This window comes from Salvelinus alpinus, chromosome 5 (assembly GCF_045679555.1).
Source record: "Salvelinus alpinus chromosome 5, SLU_Salpinus.1, whole genome shotgun sequence".
Lineage (NCBI taxonomy): Eukaryota > Metazoa > Chordata > Actinopteri > Salmoniformes > Salmonidae > Salvelinus > Salvelinus alpinus.
The window spans coordinates 86,445,110-86,461,976 of record NC_092090.1 but is presented as its reverse complement, the minus strand read 5'-3'; the positions used below and the strand labels follow the sequence as shown (position 1 = coordinate 86,461,976).

General features: G+C 45.9%; 1 protein-coding gene and 1 long non-coding RNA gene across 3 annotated transcripts in view; one reads left to right on the top strand and one right to left on the bottom strand.

Moving 5' to 3' along the window:
• fibcd1a (fibrinogen C domain containing 1a) overlaps nucleotides 1–6,810 on the top strand; it is a 111,376-nt gene extending 104,566 nt beyond the window's left edge. For both annotated transcript variants that reach the window (XM_071404013.1, XM_071404011.1), the window contains one exon: nucleotides 3,551–6,810. In XM_071404013.1, the coding sequence (XP_071260114.1) occupies nucleotides 3,551–3,813 (263 nt within the window). In that variant the 3' untranslated portion in view covers nucleotides 3,814–6,810. The remainder of the gene's footprint in view (nucleotides 1–3,550) is intronic.
• A 1,641-nt stretch (nucleotides 6,811–8,451) lies between these two features.
• LOC139577146 (uncharacterized) lies at nucleotides 8,452–12,997 on the bottom strand. Its single transcript, XR_011675220.1, has 3 exons — nucleotides 12,296–12,997; nucleotides 11,868–12,150; nucleotides 8,452–8,781 (listed from the first exon to the last, which is right to left on the bottom strand). It is a non-coding gene; the product is annotated as an uncharacterized lncRNA (long non-coding RNA).
• Nucleotides 12,998–16,867: the final 3,870 nt, after the last annotated feature.

The following is a 16,867-nucleotide window of genomic DNA, read 5'->3' as shown; positions in this document are numbered from 1 at the left end:
AATGGAAACGTACGCTGGTGAGATATTCTGGATAGCTAAAGGTAATCTGTCACTCAATTAATTATGAAAATATTAAACATTCCCTATTACTGGGCTATTCAAAATCGCCCCGCACAATCAATGAACCAACTGCATGGCCCAGGGCTATATGTTTTCTCCCAGACTCATGGATAGAAATGTTGGAGTCCATCCAGTATGCATCATAATACAGTCCACACTCAAAGGCGATCACTCAAATTTGTTTAATTTTGGAGTATAGGCAGCCACTAGACCAATTATGTACCAAAGACCTCTTAAATCATCAGTTTTGTTTTATGTTTTTCTGCCATCTGTAATATGCGGTAGACTATGTATTGTATAACGGCACAATCATAATTTTAATTCCGTTTTTTTCCCAGGCTTGGGCTCATAAGCCTATGCATATGCATAACCTGTAATATGCGTATGGGTGTTTTGAATGAATCATCACCTTAGAAAGCTCTGTCCATTTCATTGTGTTAGGCCTTGAAACGACATCCACAATGACCATGATTTACACTCAGTTTCAACCTGCTATTGAACCTCTTTCTTCAAATTGGTTATCACAGTGAGGTGAGTTTTAAAAGCAGATACTGTTTAGAATATGATAAGTGTTTGATGTCATTTTCGATTGCATTTGGATTGTCAGAGTGGTTAGAGGGACAATAGAGCCCTGAGTACCAGGCCATTAGGACCTGATGGAGGGACATTAGAGCCCTGAGTACCAGGCCATTAGGACCCGATGGAGGGACAATAGAGCCCTGAGTATCAGGCCATTAGGACCCGATGGGGGGACAATAGAGCCCTGAGTACCAGGCCATTAGGACCTGATGGTTGTTAGCGAGTTGGGTACTCATGACTGCCGGTGTGGTGGTAATACGGTCACCACAACAGCCCTAGTTGAGAAAGACCGCAACAGCCCTAGTTGAGAGAGAGAGAGACCACAACAGCCCTAGTTGAGAGAGAGAGAGAGAGAGAGAGAGAGAGAGAGAGAGAGACCGCAACAGCCCTAGTTGAGAGAGAGAGAGAGAGAGACCGCAACAGCCCTAGTTGAGAGCGAGAGAGAGACCGCAACAGCCCTAGTTGAGAGAGAGCGAGAGACCGCAACAGCCCTAGTTGAGAGAGAGCGAGAGAGACCGCAACAGCCCTAGTTGAGAGAGAGCGAGAGAGACCGCAACAGCCCTAGTTGAGAGAGAGAGACCGCAACTGCCCTAGTTGAGAGAGAGAGAGAGACCGCAACAGCCCTAGTAGAGAGAGAGAGAGAGAATTGGTAAACACCTTGAGTGCTTACTCTCAGAACTTAAAATAAACGCTTTAATGACAGTTTGTTACCTAGCTGAAATGTTTTAACCGTTTCATTAGGAGGGCCAAAAAGGAATACGATTACCCAGGAGTGTTGAATAATTTTTGCTACAATGCTCGTGGAGAAGCGCATAAGTTCTCTCTGATGTTTTAATGTATTCATTATGATTATGAGTTCTGTTGCATGTTTAAATACTTTCGCTGCTCTCGTTGTAGGTTTCTCTGATGATTTTTTATTCAAATGTGTCCTACATTACATTGCATTACATTTTTATAATGGTACAGTAGGCATCCTTTTTCGGAGGCTTCTTACAGAATTTAAGATGTTAATCATTAATACAGTGTTTCATTATTATATCCTGCCACTATGTTTACAATAATTCAATATTATAAAGGTTGCCAACCTTTTTCTCAGTAATCCACAAGCTTGTTGATAAGAGGTACTGTAGGTAAGCCTACAATGCTCCGGGGTACTTCTTCCATAGGAAGAGAGGCAGACTGACATAGGACTACAGTTTTCCCTAATAAACTGACACTGCGATTTGTGCAATTGCATGATTTTACTATTATCATCACCACTCTCTTTCATCTTCATGATTTTACTATTATCATCACCACTCCCTTTCATCTTCATGATTTTACTATTATCATCACCACTCTCTTTCATCTTCATGATTTTACTATTCTCATCACCACTCTCTTTCATCTTCATGATTTTACTATTATCATCACCATTCTCTTTCATCTTTATGATTTTACTATTCTCATCACCACTCCCTTTCATCTTCATGATTTTACTATTATCATCACCACTCTCTTTCAGCTTCATGATTTTACTATTCTCATCACCACTCTCTTTCATCTTCATGATTTTACTATTCTCATCACCACTCTCTTTCATCTTCATGATTTTACTATTATCATCACCATTCTCTTTCATCTTCATGATTTTACTATTCTCATCACCACTCTCTTTCATCTTCATGATTTTACTATTATCATCACCATTCTCTTTCATCTTCATGATTTTACTATTCTCATCACCACTCTCTTTCATCTTCATGATTTTACTATTCTCATCACCACTCTCTTTCATCTTCATGATTTTACTATTATCATCACCAGAGATTTTCCTCGTTACCATCAGCCCAAGATTACAAAACAATGAACATAACATACTGTATGGAAGCAAAATAAGCATCTGAGAGGATATTAGTACAAGAAACCACGGTGCTATGTGGGAAAGAAGCAGCTGTCCAGTCACAGCAGAATCAGCACCTGCAGAGTAGCTTGGTGCTGCACTGAGAGGGGATTAGATTAACATGCCACTGGCTGCTACGTTACATCCCTGAGACATACAGTACACCATAGGGTTTAATAAGGCCACCACTGCAGCAGCACATAAAGCCTACAGCCTCTCTACATGCCTCCCTCTGATCTGCTCACACACACACACGCACACGTACACGCACACGCACACATACACACACACACACATTCAACCCACACATATCTCTCTCTTTCTCTCACACACGCATGCATTCACGCTCACACACACACACTCAACCCACACATATCTCTCTCTCTCACACACACACACACACACACACACACACACACACACACACACACACACACACACACACACACACACACACACACACACACACACACACACACACACACACACACACACACACACACACACACACACACACAGAACCTGTCTAAAGGGAAGTAACTGACTTCCCTGTCCCTATGTGTTCATTTATTTTCAATTAGCAGTTTACTATTATATTTCACCCAGCTGTAATGGTCCTTGTTGTTAAACCTCTCACACATATACAGTACAGTACAGTACCACCACACCTGTCATTATGATCCTGACAAAATGTCAAAGTGCTAACATGCTGGATGTGAAGGAGGTGAGAGCTAACACTGTACCTATCTCATTACCCACCCTCCCTCTCTGTCTCTGTCTCTCTGTACTCCCTGCTGCTGCACCCACCCCTCTTTTTGTTCTGTCTGTCTGTCTGTCTGTCTGTCTGTCTGTCTGTCTGTCTGTCTGTCTGTCTGTCTGTCTGTCTGTCTGTCTGTCTGTCTGTCTGTCTGTCTGTCTGTCTGTCTGTCTGTCTGTCTGTCTGTCTGTCTGTCTGTCTGTCTGTCTGTCTGTCTGTCTGTCTGTCTGTCTGTCTGTCTGTCTGTCTGTCTGTCTGTCTGTGTGTGTAAGGTGACTCAATGCTCAAACACAATGGGATGAAATTCACCACCAAGGACCAAGATAACGATCACTCAGAGAACAACTGTGCCTCCTTCTACCACGGCGCCTGGTGGTACCGCAACTGCCACACGTCCAACCTGAACGGACAGTACCTGCGTGGGCAGCATACCTCCTACGCCGACGGCATCGAGTGGTCCTCCTGGACGGGTTGGCAGTACTCCCTCAAATTCGCAGAGATGAAGATTAGGGCCACGAGAGAGGAGAACAAATGAGATGGAAACAATACTACGAGAAACCATAGACTAATGGACTTAGGTGTTTTTAAAGACACTCAGCCTGCCGAGAATCAGAATGAGGACTATGCTCGTACTGTAACCCCTGTCCAAAAACATTCTCATCCCCTCTTGTGGTGTTGTGTTGAAGCCTCCAAGGTTTTGTAACCTTTTGCAATCTCTCGCTGATCTGATCATGTTTGTAATAATTATGTCAAAATAATGCAGGTAATGTCAGAACTACAGTATCATTGTGGAATTTTGAAATATGAAATGTTAGGATTTCTCTCATTCCCTTAAATTAATAGAATTTCTTACAGTTTATTTTGGCTGTCCCTGTTACTTATATATACAGTTATCTTTGCATCTGACAGCATCCTGAGTTATCCTAAGTGTTACGCACTGGTTTCGGTGAACCAAGTTTGCTTGATGAGTAATGCTTAGGCTTTAGCTCAGTGGGCTATGACCATATTGTGGCGCACAGGAAACGTGGGTTTGAACCCGGTCAGTTACATGAGCTCCTGGTTGACCCCTAACTCCTTGTTGACCCCTAGCTCCTGGTTAACCCCGAGCTCCTGGTTGACCCCTTGCTCCTGGTTGACCCCTAGCTCCTGGTTAACCCCGAGCTCCTGGTTGACCCCTTGCTCCTGGTTGACCCCTAGCTCCTGGTTGACCCCTAGCTCCTGGTTAATCCCTAGCTCCTGGTTGACCCCTAGCTCCTGGTTGACCCCTATCTCCTGGTTGACCCCTAGCTCCTGGTTGACCACTAGCTCCTGGTTGACCTTTAGCTCCTGGTTGACCCCTAGCTCCAGGTTGACCCATAGCTCCTGGTTAACCCCTAGCTCCTGGTTGACCCCTAGCTTCTGATTGACCCCTAGCTCCTGGTTAACCTCTAGCTAATGGTTGATCCCTAGCTCCTGGTTAACCTCTAGCTAATGGTTGACCCCTAGCTCCTGGTTAACCTCTAGCTTCTGATTGACCCCTAGCTCCTGGTTAACCTCTAGCTAATGGTTGACCCCTAGCTCCTGGTTAACCTCTAGCTTCTGATTGACCCCTAGCTCCTGGTTAACCTCTAGCTAATGGTTGATCCCTAGCTCCTGGTTAACCTCTAGCTAATGGTTGACCCCTAGCTCCTGGTTAACCTCTAGCTAATGGTTGACCCCTAGCTCCTGGTTAAACTCTAGACATACCTTGTGATCATGTGTCAGTCCTGTGCCCAGTAAGACACATTCATGACAAAGACATTATATCAGTCAGACAGTGGTTGTCAAGCCAATCACTTCATAAATGGCAGCCTCGTTTTTTATGTAACATTTTCAAAAGACATTGACCACACAAGACTGGCTTTGAGTGGCATGCGTGTGTGACCTGTGACAGTGGTAGTAGAGAGAATGGAGAGCATAGGTGAGGGGGCTCGGCCAGCGGGCTGGGCCAATTATGATCAGAGGCTTGTATCTGTGTAGACTTCCAGTTGGTGGTGGAAACCTTCCCAGACAGTAGCTACTAGCCTATAAGTTCAGCTCCTTGTCATGTGGAGGCTTCCCTGTCTCTCACTTTCTCTCCCTTACTTTACAATCACTGAGAGACAAGTCTGTTCACTGATATGCTGTCTTGACTCAACTCAAATCAGTTGTTTCAGTATACTGGTTTTTGGCTGCATTTACACAGGCAGCTCAATTCATTAATCAGATCAGCTCTGAAAAAGATTTGATGTGAAAAGATCTGATGTGATTGGTCAAAAGACCAAGGAGTGTAAAAAAAGATCAGAATGTGGCTATCTGTGTAAACACAGCCTTCTAGTCTCAGTCCTCTTCAGTGATGCGTCTGTACAGGAGGTGGTTAATAAGTAAGGCAAACCGTGTTCTTTACTCAGTACCAAATATTGAGATTCCCTTACGGGCACCCACAGTAGAAAAAAAACATATCCAAAATGCATTATTTGTGTCATAATACAATGACTTCTGGCAACTCATTCCCCACAAAAAGCAGCCATTTGGCCAGGCATTGAATGGCATTGTGTCACTGGTACAGTAGGACTGTACAGTGTGTCTTTCTCCTTCTTTACAGTGACTTGACATTGCTTTCGATGCCTTTGTGGCAGCAGACAATTGTACATCTGTGTGGTGCCTCCTCAGCTGTAAAAGTCAGAATGACAACATGTCAGGTAGGCTAGCGGCAGGTAGGTAGCCTATAAGACTGTTGAGCAAGTTACCGAAGGTAACCGAAGCCTAGTTGAAAGATAAGTTGTTGTGATCTTGAGCAAGGCACTTAACCCTAATTGCTTCTGTAAGTTGCTCTGGATAAGAGTGTCTGCTAAATTACTAAAATGTAAAAATGTGTTGTTACAAAGTTGTAGTGGCACATTGAGGCTCACAACTTGGAGTCTTGAGATGACATTATGTGGTAGTTACAGTATGTGTTTACTGGGAATGTGGTGGTCTTCTATGAATTCTGAATTATGTTGCAGCCATTGTTTATTTACTGTAATCATGTATTTATTTATTTCCTTATTTAACCTCTGTTTGTTTTGTCATGATGTGGCTAATGTTTCCATTTAAAGGTTGAGTGAAAACATATCTTATTAACCTCACCAATATGTGATAGGTAGAGAGATCTGTCTAAGTTTGGCTGAAGCTCAAAAGATGGAATCCGCAGTAAGGGAAACTGCGCAACTATCTGCCCAACGGCCGTTGTTATTGTTTTGTTCATGAAGCAGGGCAGAGATGTCCGTGGGGGAAAAAACAGTGTTTGTTGTTTACAGTAACTTCTTTGTTGTTGTAATATCGCAATCTAACGTGGCAGTTTAACCAATAAGGATTCCAGCTTGAAGGTGAGATTTTAATGTTGATATTATTTTGAATCTGTTTATAATGGTCTGCTGTTGTTATAAAAGATCCCTCAGTCCAATATGAGCACTTTAAAAGCAGATACGTTGCGATTGACACACAGTATAATTTGTATGTTTTTGTCTCAAAAGGAATAAAAAAATAAACCATTGTTTAGATGTGTATAGTTGTCTCTTCACAGCATTTGAAAATAAAGGTTTGAAGGGTCTGGGTGGTAATGTCTGTTTAGAAGTTTAATGAAGGTATCTTACATGTACTAACATTTATCATTTTACAAGCTTAGTTCTTTCTTTGTTATGATTGTAGCCTTATGGTATAGCTCATTATATTAAGGCTACTAAATTAGATGATAAACCATGATTCCACAATCTTTTTTTACCTTTATTTAACTAGGCAAGTCAGTTAAGAACAAATTCTTATTTACAATGACGGCCTACCCCAGCCAAACCTGGACGACGCTGGGCCAATTGTGCAACGCCCTATGGGACTCCCAATCACATCCAGATCTGATACAACCTGGATTCAAACCAGGACTGTAGTGACACCTCTTGCACTTAGAAGCAGTGCCTTAGACCGCTGCGCGGTGAACAATACATTCTCAATAAGAGACTACTGTCAGTTTGTAATTTTGGGGAGGGACAAAAATAAGTTTTTTCTACATAAATAGGCTGCTATAATATATTAGAAATACAATATCCTCCATGAAAATTAGTACGTCTGTGACTTTAATGACCTCTGGAACCTCTAGTGGTGATCTGTTGAACTGCATCCTTATCCAAGACCCTAATAGCCATAACCCACCATCCGTGGAAGTTACTAAGGCGTGAAATTGTGCATGTCCTTCAATATAACTCCCCCTTATGAAGACGACTGACTTCTGCTGTTCTCATCGTTTTTCCCCTAAATGCACAATGTCCATCACCGTTCCCTTTCGGTTCATTTTTCTTTTTGTTTATGAACCAAAAAATAGGCAGAAATGGTTTGTTGAGTGGAACGGAATGAGACCAGGTAGACATTTGTAAACAGTCTATCATATACTACAATGACTATTAGCTCAGGATGTTTTCAATCTAAACCAACTCTCCTGACCGGGCTATTTCCCTGGATATGGTGATGTCCATTGCTTTTTCTTGAATACCTCTACTGTGTTTGAATGTTCTCAACAGCATTTATGAAATATTCATTTTCTTGGTGTATGTATGCTTGGTGCGTTGGAACTATTTCTGTGTCATCCCTATTTTGTATTATCTGCCTCCAGTCGACATATTTATGCCTGGTAATTACTCTTCACAAGTCAGGGAGGCTAGAACAAGGCTTTCTGGAGGGGGGCTCATAAGCAAGTAATTGAAAAGATGAGCCTAGAATAGATTGTGCGTGTGTTTGTGTGTGTGTGTCTCTCGCTCCCTCTCTTTCTCTCTCTCCCTCTCTCTTTCTCTTTCCCTCTCTTTCTCTCTCTCTCCCTCTCTCTCTCTCAAAGCCTACTTTCTGGACACTTTGACCACTTGATATAACATGAGCTCTCTCTTGCAGGCATCTTTAAATGTTGCAATCAAGTGTTACAGACCAGGAATGGTGAGACGGTGCCTTTAGAAATGTCAGTGGGAAGTTAGCCTAGTTTAGAAACAAGGAAGGAGAGAAGGTGATGCGGTTACTTAAATAGTTTAATCTCCTGATTGGTAGAAGTTATTTCTGTTCTGCAATATTTTTAAGAGGACAAAATACTTTATAGTTTAAAAACTACAAATGGTATCAAACAGATGCAATCTATGTGTGGTATGTCTACACGTTTTAGAAATGGAATGGGGTGTCTAGCTTAAAAGGTTTAAGATAAATTGTGGTCTAAAGAAAAGTAGGGAGAAGAAGTATGTTGAATGTCTAGAGTAGTCTTGAAGCAAGCACATTACAGTTTTTTTTGATTGCTTAAGCACGATTTTCAAAACAGGGCCCGTGTTTTCAAAACACGGAGTGTTATATTACCCCCACGTTGCCCTGGGACATTGACTATAGCCCTGTGGCCAATGATGTTTCTTCCCCTCCTTCGTGTTCTCATCAGGTTGAACCCAGCCTCATCTACGTAAATGAACTCATGCTGGATCTCCTTTCCATCCATTCGTAAAACTCTCTGAAAAACAGTGTCAGTGTAACGGCTGTCCTCCTCCTCATCCGAAGAGGAGGAGCAGGGATTGAACCAAGGTGCAGCGGGTTGTGAATACATAAATGAATTTATTGACAAGACGAAAAACGAACACGAACTACACTTGAAATGATACAAAATAACAAACGACGTAGACTGACCTAAACATGAGAACTTACATAGACACGAAGAACGCACGAACAGGAACAGACTACATACACACCGAAACAGTCCCGTGTGGTACGAAATAACATACAGACACGGAAGACAACCACCCACAACGAACACTGTGAAACAACCTACCTAAATATGACTCTCAATTAGAGGAACGCCAAACACCTGCCTCTAATTGAGAGCCATACCAGGCAACCCTTAAACCAACATAGAAACAGACAACATAGAATGCCCACCCAAACTCACGTCCTGACCAACTAACACATACAACAAACTAACAGAAATAGGTCAGGAACGTGACATAACCCCCCCCTTAAGGTGCGAACTCCGGGCGCACCAGCACAAAGTCTAGGGGAGGGTCTGGGTGGGCATCTGACCACGGTGGTGGCTCAGGCTCCGGACGCTGTCCCCACACCACCATAGTCACTCCCCGCTTCTGTATCCCCCTCCCAATGACCACCCTCCAACTAAACCCACCTAAATGAAGGGGCAGCATCGGGATAAGGGGCAGCACCGGGATAAGGGGCAGCAGCTCCGGGCTGAGGGACTCTGGCAGGTCCTGGCTGAGGGACTCTGGCAGGTCCTGGCTGAGGGACTCTGGCAGGTCCTGGCTGAGGGACTCTGGCAGGTCCTGGCTGAGGGACTCTGGCAGGTCCTGGCTGGACGGCTCTGGCAGGTCCTGGCTGGACGGCTCTGGCTGGTCCTGGCTGGACGGCTCTGAAGGCTGGTCCTGGCTGGACGGCTCTGAAGGCTGGTCCTGGCTGGACGGCTCTGAAGGCTGGTCCTGGCTGGACGGCTCTGAAGGCTGGTCCTGGCTGGACGGCTCTGAAGGCTGGTCCGGTCTGGCGGAAGGCTCTGGCTGATCCGATCTGGCGGAAGGCTCTGGCTGATCCGGTCTGGCGGAAGGCTCTGGCTGATCCGGTCTGGCGGAAGGCTCTGGCTGATCCGGTCTGGCGGAAGGCTCTGGCTGATCCGGTCTGGCGGAAGGCTCTGGCTGATCCGGTCTGGCGGAAGGCTCTGGCTGATCCGGTCTGGCGGAAGGCTCTGGCTGATCCGGTCTGGCGGAAGGCTCTGGCTGATCCGGTCTGGCGGAAGGCTCTAGCGGCTCCTGTCTGGCGGACGGCTCTGTAGGCTCTTGGCAGACGGGCGGCTTTGCAGGCTCATGGCAGACGGGCAGCTTTGCAGGCTCATGACAGACGGGCAGTTCAGGCGCCGTTGGGCAGACGGACAGTTCAGGCGCCGCTGGGCAGACGGCCAGTTCAGGCGCCGCTGGGCAGACGGCCAGTTCAGGCGCCGCTGGGCAGACGGGCAGTTCAGGCGCCGCTGGGCAGACGGGCAGTTCAGGCGCCGCTGGGCAGACGGGCAGTTCAGGCGCCGCTGGGCAGACGGGCAGTTCAGGCGCCGCTGGGCAGACGGGCAGTTCAGGCGCCGCTGGGCAGACGGGCAGTTCAGGCGCCGCTGGACAGACGGGCACACCTGTAGGGAGGAGACGGAGAGACAGCCTGGTGCGTGGGGCTGCCACAGGACCCACCAGGCTGGAGAGACCTACAGGAGGCTTGATGTTAAAAGGCACCTGAAGGACCGGGCTGTGGGGGAGCACTGGAGCTCTGGTGCGCAGCCTTGGCACCACTCCCCCAGGCTGGCATACTACTCCAGCCCGTACCCTCCAGAGTGCAGGCACAGGTTGAACCGGGCTGTGGATGAGCACTGGAGATCTAGTGCCTACTACGCGCACTTCTCCCTTAGGCTCCACTCCCACATTTGCCCGGTACGAGCGGAGCGTAGGCATAGGACGCACTGCACCCTCCCAGCGCCCCGGAGACACAGCACGCAGAGCCGGCGCAGGATACCCTGGACAGACTGCTGAGCAGGCACAATACGCCCCGGCTGGATGCCCACACTCACTTGACACTTTCGGGGGGCTGCCCTATAGCGCACCAGGCTATGGGCACGCACTGGCGACACCGTGCGCTTAACCGCATAACACGGTGCCTGACCAGTGACGCGTTGCTTATAATAAGCACGAGGAGTGCGCTCAGGTCTGCTACCTGGCTTAGCCACACTCCTCTCTAGCCCCCCCCCCAAAAAAATTCTGGGGTTGCCTCTCGTACCTGTCCCGCTGCCGTGCTGCCTCCTCATATCGCAGCCGTTCAGCTTTCGCTTTCTCCAGCTCAGCTTTGGGGCGGCGATACTCCCCAGCCTGTGCCCAGGGTCCTTCTCCGTTCAAGATCTCCTCCCATGTCCATGAATCCTGGGATCTCTGCGGTTGCTGTCGCTGCCCTTTTCCCCGCTGCTTGGTTCTGGTAATTTGGTGGGTGGTTCTGTAACGGCTGTCCTCCTCCTCTTCATCCGAAGAGGAGCAGGGATTGAACCAAGGTGCAGCGGGTTGTGAATACATAAATGAATTTATTGACAAGACGAAAAAACGAACACGAACTACACTTGAAATGATACAAAATAACAAACGACGTAGACTGACCTAAACATGAGAACTTACATAGACACGAAGAACGCACGAACAGGAACAGACTACATACACACCGAAACAGTCCCGTGTGGTACGAAATAACATACAGACACGGAAGACAACCACCCACAACGAACACTGTGAAACAACCTACCTAAATATGACTCTCAATTAGAGGAACGCCAAACACCTGCCTCTAATTGAGAGCCATACCAGGCAACCCTTAAACCAACATAGAAACAGACAACATAGAATGCCCACCCAAACTCACGTCCTGACCAACTAACACATACAACAAACTAACAGAAATAGGTCAGGAACGTGACAGTCAGGCAAAATTGTGTAGTTCAGTGTAGATCTAGTATACATATTACAGTACAGTAAAAGATTATGAGACAGTATGCAAGATCACACTGCTAAAGTGAATACATACCTCTGCATAATCATGCCGCAGTCGTTTCACCCTTTCGGAATTGCGCTCGAAAGGCACTCAATAAATTTGCTTCATTTGAATATGTTTGTTTTTTAGGATGCGTGCCAGTGTTGATGTTGAGACCTGATGGATATCGTTGAAAATGACGTGGTTATTGACAATGTTAGCTTGGAGCTGCTTGAGTGTTATAGCATTGTTGGCCAAAACCATGTTTACTATCTCCCTCTCTTGCTGTTCTGTGAACATAGGAGGCCTTCCCCCTTGTCGTCCCTGACCCTCAATCCTATGTAGAAAAAAAACAGTATACAATAGTACAGTAATTTCATAGGAAAAGGTAACAGAAGTGCTGATAGTGCATAGAATACAGTACTGTAAGCAGTTACTGAAACCGTGCAGATGTTTTTGATATGATGATATTTTTATAATACCTATTTTCCAGTCGAAATGTTCTCATCACACTTGCCACTGTATATCGGCTTAGATTTGGCTGTACTCGCAGTCCAGCCTCCCTCAGCGTCAGGCCGTGGTTGACAACGTGGTCAACCAGTGTTGCGCGGATCTCATTTGTCAGATTCGGTCCTCTTTGAGCACCTTCTTGTCTTCCTCTTTCTCTTCCTCTTCCTCCCCTTCCTCCTCCTCCTCGTCCTCCTCGTTCTCCTCCTCGTCCTCCTCGTTCTCCTCCTCGTCCTCCTCCTTCTCCTCGTCCTCCTCGTCCTCCTCGTTCTCCTCGTCCTCTTCGTTCTCCTCGTCGTCCTCCTCCTCGTCCTCCTCCTCCTCCTCGTCTTACTCTTTCTCTGACTCTTTCCATTGTCTTTGAAGACCGATGAACTCACCTGCTGCTTTTTATAGTGCTTATACACCTGATTGGTGTGTCTACAATTAAGCAAACAAGTGTTTGCACACCTGATGACTGTGTTGAACCAATTGGTTGGACGGTGTGGTAATTTGACAGTCAGTGCTTTGGTATTGCAAGGACGTGACTTCATGATAGATTTTTGTGTGTAATGTATGTTAAGTGTGTTTAGTGTTTTGCAAATCACTGTGTGTAGAGTTTTGCAACAAGTGTGAGGTTGACAATGTGCTTATAGTTGTGCAAATATGGGCTGATGTTTTGCTTCTTGAGTGTAAGGTTTTGCTAATAGTGTACTACTTTTAATTTTAGTGTGTAAGCAATCCAAAAAAACTGTAATTATGGCTCTAGGCGCAACAAACCTTTGTCAATGAGGAAGCTAAGCATTAAGAATTCAATGGATGGATGGAATAACCTACGACATCCAAGCATCATTATGCAATTCACAACAGGCCATTATGGCACCAGGAAACAAGTAGTTGATTCATAAACTGTGTGTGCCCCATCCAGCCAAACATTCTAATTATCCCACCATGTTGCAGCAATAGACTCATTAGGTGAAGTATTTGAAAATGACATTCTGACAGCACAGGGCTGTTGTGTGAGGTGTACAAGAGAAAATGGGGAGCGATATGGTGTGTTGATTCACTATCATCATCACCCTATAAGAAGCCTGTGTTCCTGCTGTTCTGTTTCTCAGCAGACGTGGGTTCAAATACTATTGGAAATATTTAAAATACTTTAGCTCTAGTTTGCTCTACTCTGCCTGGAGTACCAAATGGGAGGGGTTTGCACTCTTGTTCTATTGGTTCCATTGTGCCAGGCAAACTCAAATTAAACCCAGATAAAGTTTTTGAAATAATTTTAAATAGTATTTGATTGGAACCCAGGTCTGTTACTTACCAGGGCTATCAGAGTCAGTGAAGTACACAGACAGTACAGTTTGATGTTTACAGCAACTCTCAGTTCTTTGTGTTCAGACTGAACTGCAAACACCACAAGTTACTGACACAAACGGTCAGTTGTAGAAAATCTATCCTATTTAGGGAGGTGTCCAAGTAATGTGTAAAACAAAAGGGGTGGAGAGTTAGTGATGCATGGGTTGACTCATAACCGCAGTCCCCATTGTTATACCTGTCACGTTCCTGACCTTATTTCCTTTGTTTAGTCTTTGTTTAGTTGGTCAGGACGTGAGCTGGGTGGGTGTAGTCTATGTTATGTGTTTCGTTGTTTAGGTTTGTCTAATTGGCCTGATATGGTTCTCAATCAGAGGCAGGTGTTTTACGTTGTCTCTGATTGGGAACCATATTAAGGTAGCCTGTTTGCACTGTTGGTTTGTGGGTGATTGTTTTCTGTCTTTGTGTTCTGCACCAGATAGGACTGTTTTTGGTTTTCACATTTATTGTTTTGTAGCTTGTAGTGTTCACGATATTATTCTTTATTAAACATGTTGAACACTAGCCGCGCTGCGTTTTGGTCCTCTCCTTCATCCCAGGAAGAAAGCCGTTACAGAATCACCCACCACAAAAGGACCAAGCAGCGTGGTAACAGGCAGCGGCAGCAAGAGCAGCGCAAGAGGGAGGAATGGACATGGGAAGACGTTTTGGAAGGCAAGGGCTGCTACACATCGGAGGAGATCCTGGCTGGAAGGGATCGCCTCCCATGGGAACAGGTGGAGGCAGCTAGGAGAGCAGAGGCAGCCGGAGAGAGGAGCCAGCGATATGAGGAGGCAGCATGGCAGCGCGACAGGTACGAGAGGCAGCCCCCCCAAAACATTTGGGTGGGGGCACACAGGGGGTGTGGCTAAGCCAGGTAGCAGACCTGAGCTCACTTCTCATGCTTATTATAAGCAGCGCGTTACTGGTCAGGCACCGTGTTATGCGGTTAAGCGCACGGTGTCGCCAGTATGTGCCCATATCCCGGTGCGCTATAGGGCAGCCCACCGAAAGTGTCATGCGAATGTGGGCATCCAGCCAGGGCGTATTGTGCCTGCTCAGCGTGTCTGGTCTCCGGTACGCCGTTTCGGTCCAGGGTATCCTGCGCAGGCTCTGCGTACTGTGTCTCCGGGGCGCTGGGAGGGTGCAGTGCGTCCTATGCCTGCGCTCCACTCGTACCGGGCAAATGTGGGAGTGGAGCCTAAGGGAGAGGTGCGAGTAGTAGGCACTAGATCTCCAGTGCTCACCCACAGCCCGGTTCAACCTGTGCCTGCACTCTGGAGGGTCCGGGCTAGAGTAGTTATCCAGCCTGGGGGAGTGGTGCCAAGACTGCGCACCAGAGCTCCAGTGCTCCCCCACAGCCCGGTCCTTCAGGTGCCTCCTCCTAACACCAAGCCTCCTGTAGGTCTCCCCAGCCTGGTGGGTCCTGTGGCAGCCCCACGCACCAGGCTGTCTCTCCGTCTCCTCCCTACAGGTGTGCCCGTCTGCCCAGCGCCGCCTGCCCAGCGCCGCCTGGCTGCCAGCCAGTTTAATTCAATAAGAGAAAAGCTGTGAAATGGAGAGTTGAAAATAAAGACAACGGAGGGACATTTTGGTTTGGTTTGGTGAAGTGGTAAAAGAGGGTGATAGCAGTGCTATGTTACGTGTGAGGATGCTATCATCCTCTTTTACCACTTCACCAGAACTTTACCTGCCTGTTCCTATTTGACGCACATAAAGTTAGGCCCTAAAGCTTAGGCTTACTCACTAATGCCGAAAAATAATGAAAGGAAAACCTAAATGTAGCCTATAGATATAAACTGCACAACAATTATACATTTATGCATTTGTTAAGGTATTGTTTTCTCTTTATTAGGATTTTACTTGAATATGCTTTAGAGCTATTATAACTTTATTTGAAGGAGCAAATGTTTAAGCAAGAGCAGTCCAATAGGTTTTATATCATTTGTGTTCTCATGTGGTTGTAGCACAGATGGAAGAAGGAGCCCGTTGTCTCACCAGATGTATAAATCTGAAGCATCCGTTTAGAACTTCCACACACCACCAAATATGGTGATGAGAGGAAGTCCAGTGGCAGAAAGTGAGAGAAGATGGAGCTAGATGAAATTTGGCCGACATTCTGCGGATGTTCTCATCGATGAAACATTAAATCTCAATATACAGTTTTTTGTTCCCAAAACTAGAGTCTGTTACGAACAGAGTGCAATGAGTTTTGTAAACTTAAAATTGCATCATTAGGAGTGCAAAGGCAAAATGAGTTATTGCACACACACACACACACTTCACAGAGTAGGCGTTCCCTAATGGAATTATGCAAATACATGCTAGAAAGCGCCAATAGGATCTCGCTAGCTTGTGCTTGGCTCTGACCACTTCCTTACTTGTTCTGCCCACTATGTTTCATTTTCTCCCATTTGTAACAACATCGGTGGTGTATCTCAGGTTAGTTACTAGTATCTTTGGTTGTACTGTACAGTGCTTCAACTTTGAACTGATTATTTTAGAATAATACCAATGTGAATAGAAAATATGCTGTTTTGCCAAAAAAATGGATATTGGCTATTGTGAATGCTCCTGTAAACTGCACTTTTAAAACATCCTTGCATATCACTTGCATCACTGTTAGTTTTGCCATGACAGCCTGTTGCCATGCAACAACAAAGGAGATAGTTATGGTTAATTTTTATGGGACCTTTTGAGGAGTCAATGTTTATGTCATATTATGTGTTGTGTGTGTTTTTTGTTACAACCGTCATGTTTTAGTAATGTGCTCATTACTGTAATCATCTTCAGTTACCTAACTGAGTTATTCTGTATAATGACAAAACCATTTTTTTTTACTGACAGTAACAGCAACAATAGACAAACTTCTCAGGGGCCTCTACCACAAGGTTGTGTTCAGTTGAGTGACAGGATGTGTGGAAATGATAGAACAGGGACTTTCCTACTTGGCGGATGTGACGGTCGTGGAGGCAACTGAACCCCCTCGCGATTTCTGAGAAATAGGTTACAATAACTGTGTGTGTGTGTTTGAGGGAGAGAGAGGGGGAGGGAGAGAGAGAGGAGGGGGCGGGAGAGAGAGAGAGAGAGATAGAGAGAGGGGGAGGGAGAGAGAGGGGGGAGGGAGAGAGGGCAAGGGAGGGAGGGAGAGAGGGGGGAGAAAGAGGGGTAGGGAGAGAGAGAGAAGGGGGGAGAGGGCGAGGGAGAGAGCTTGA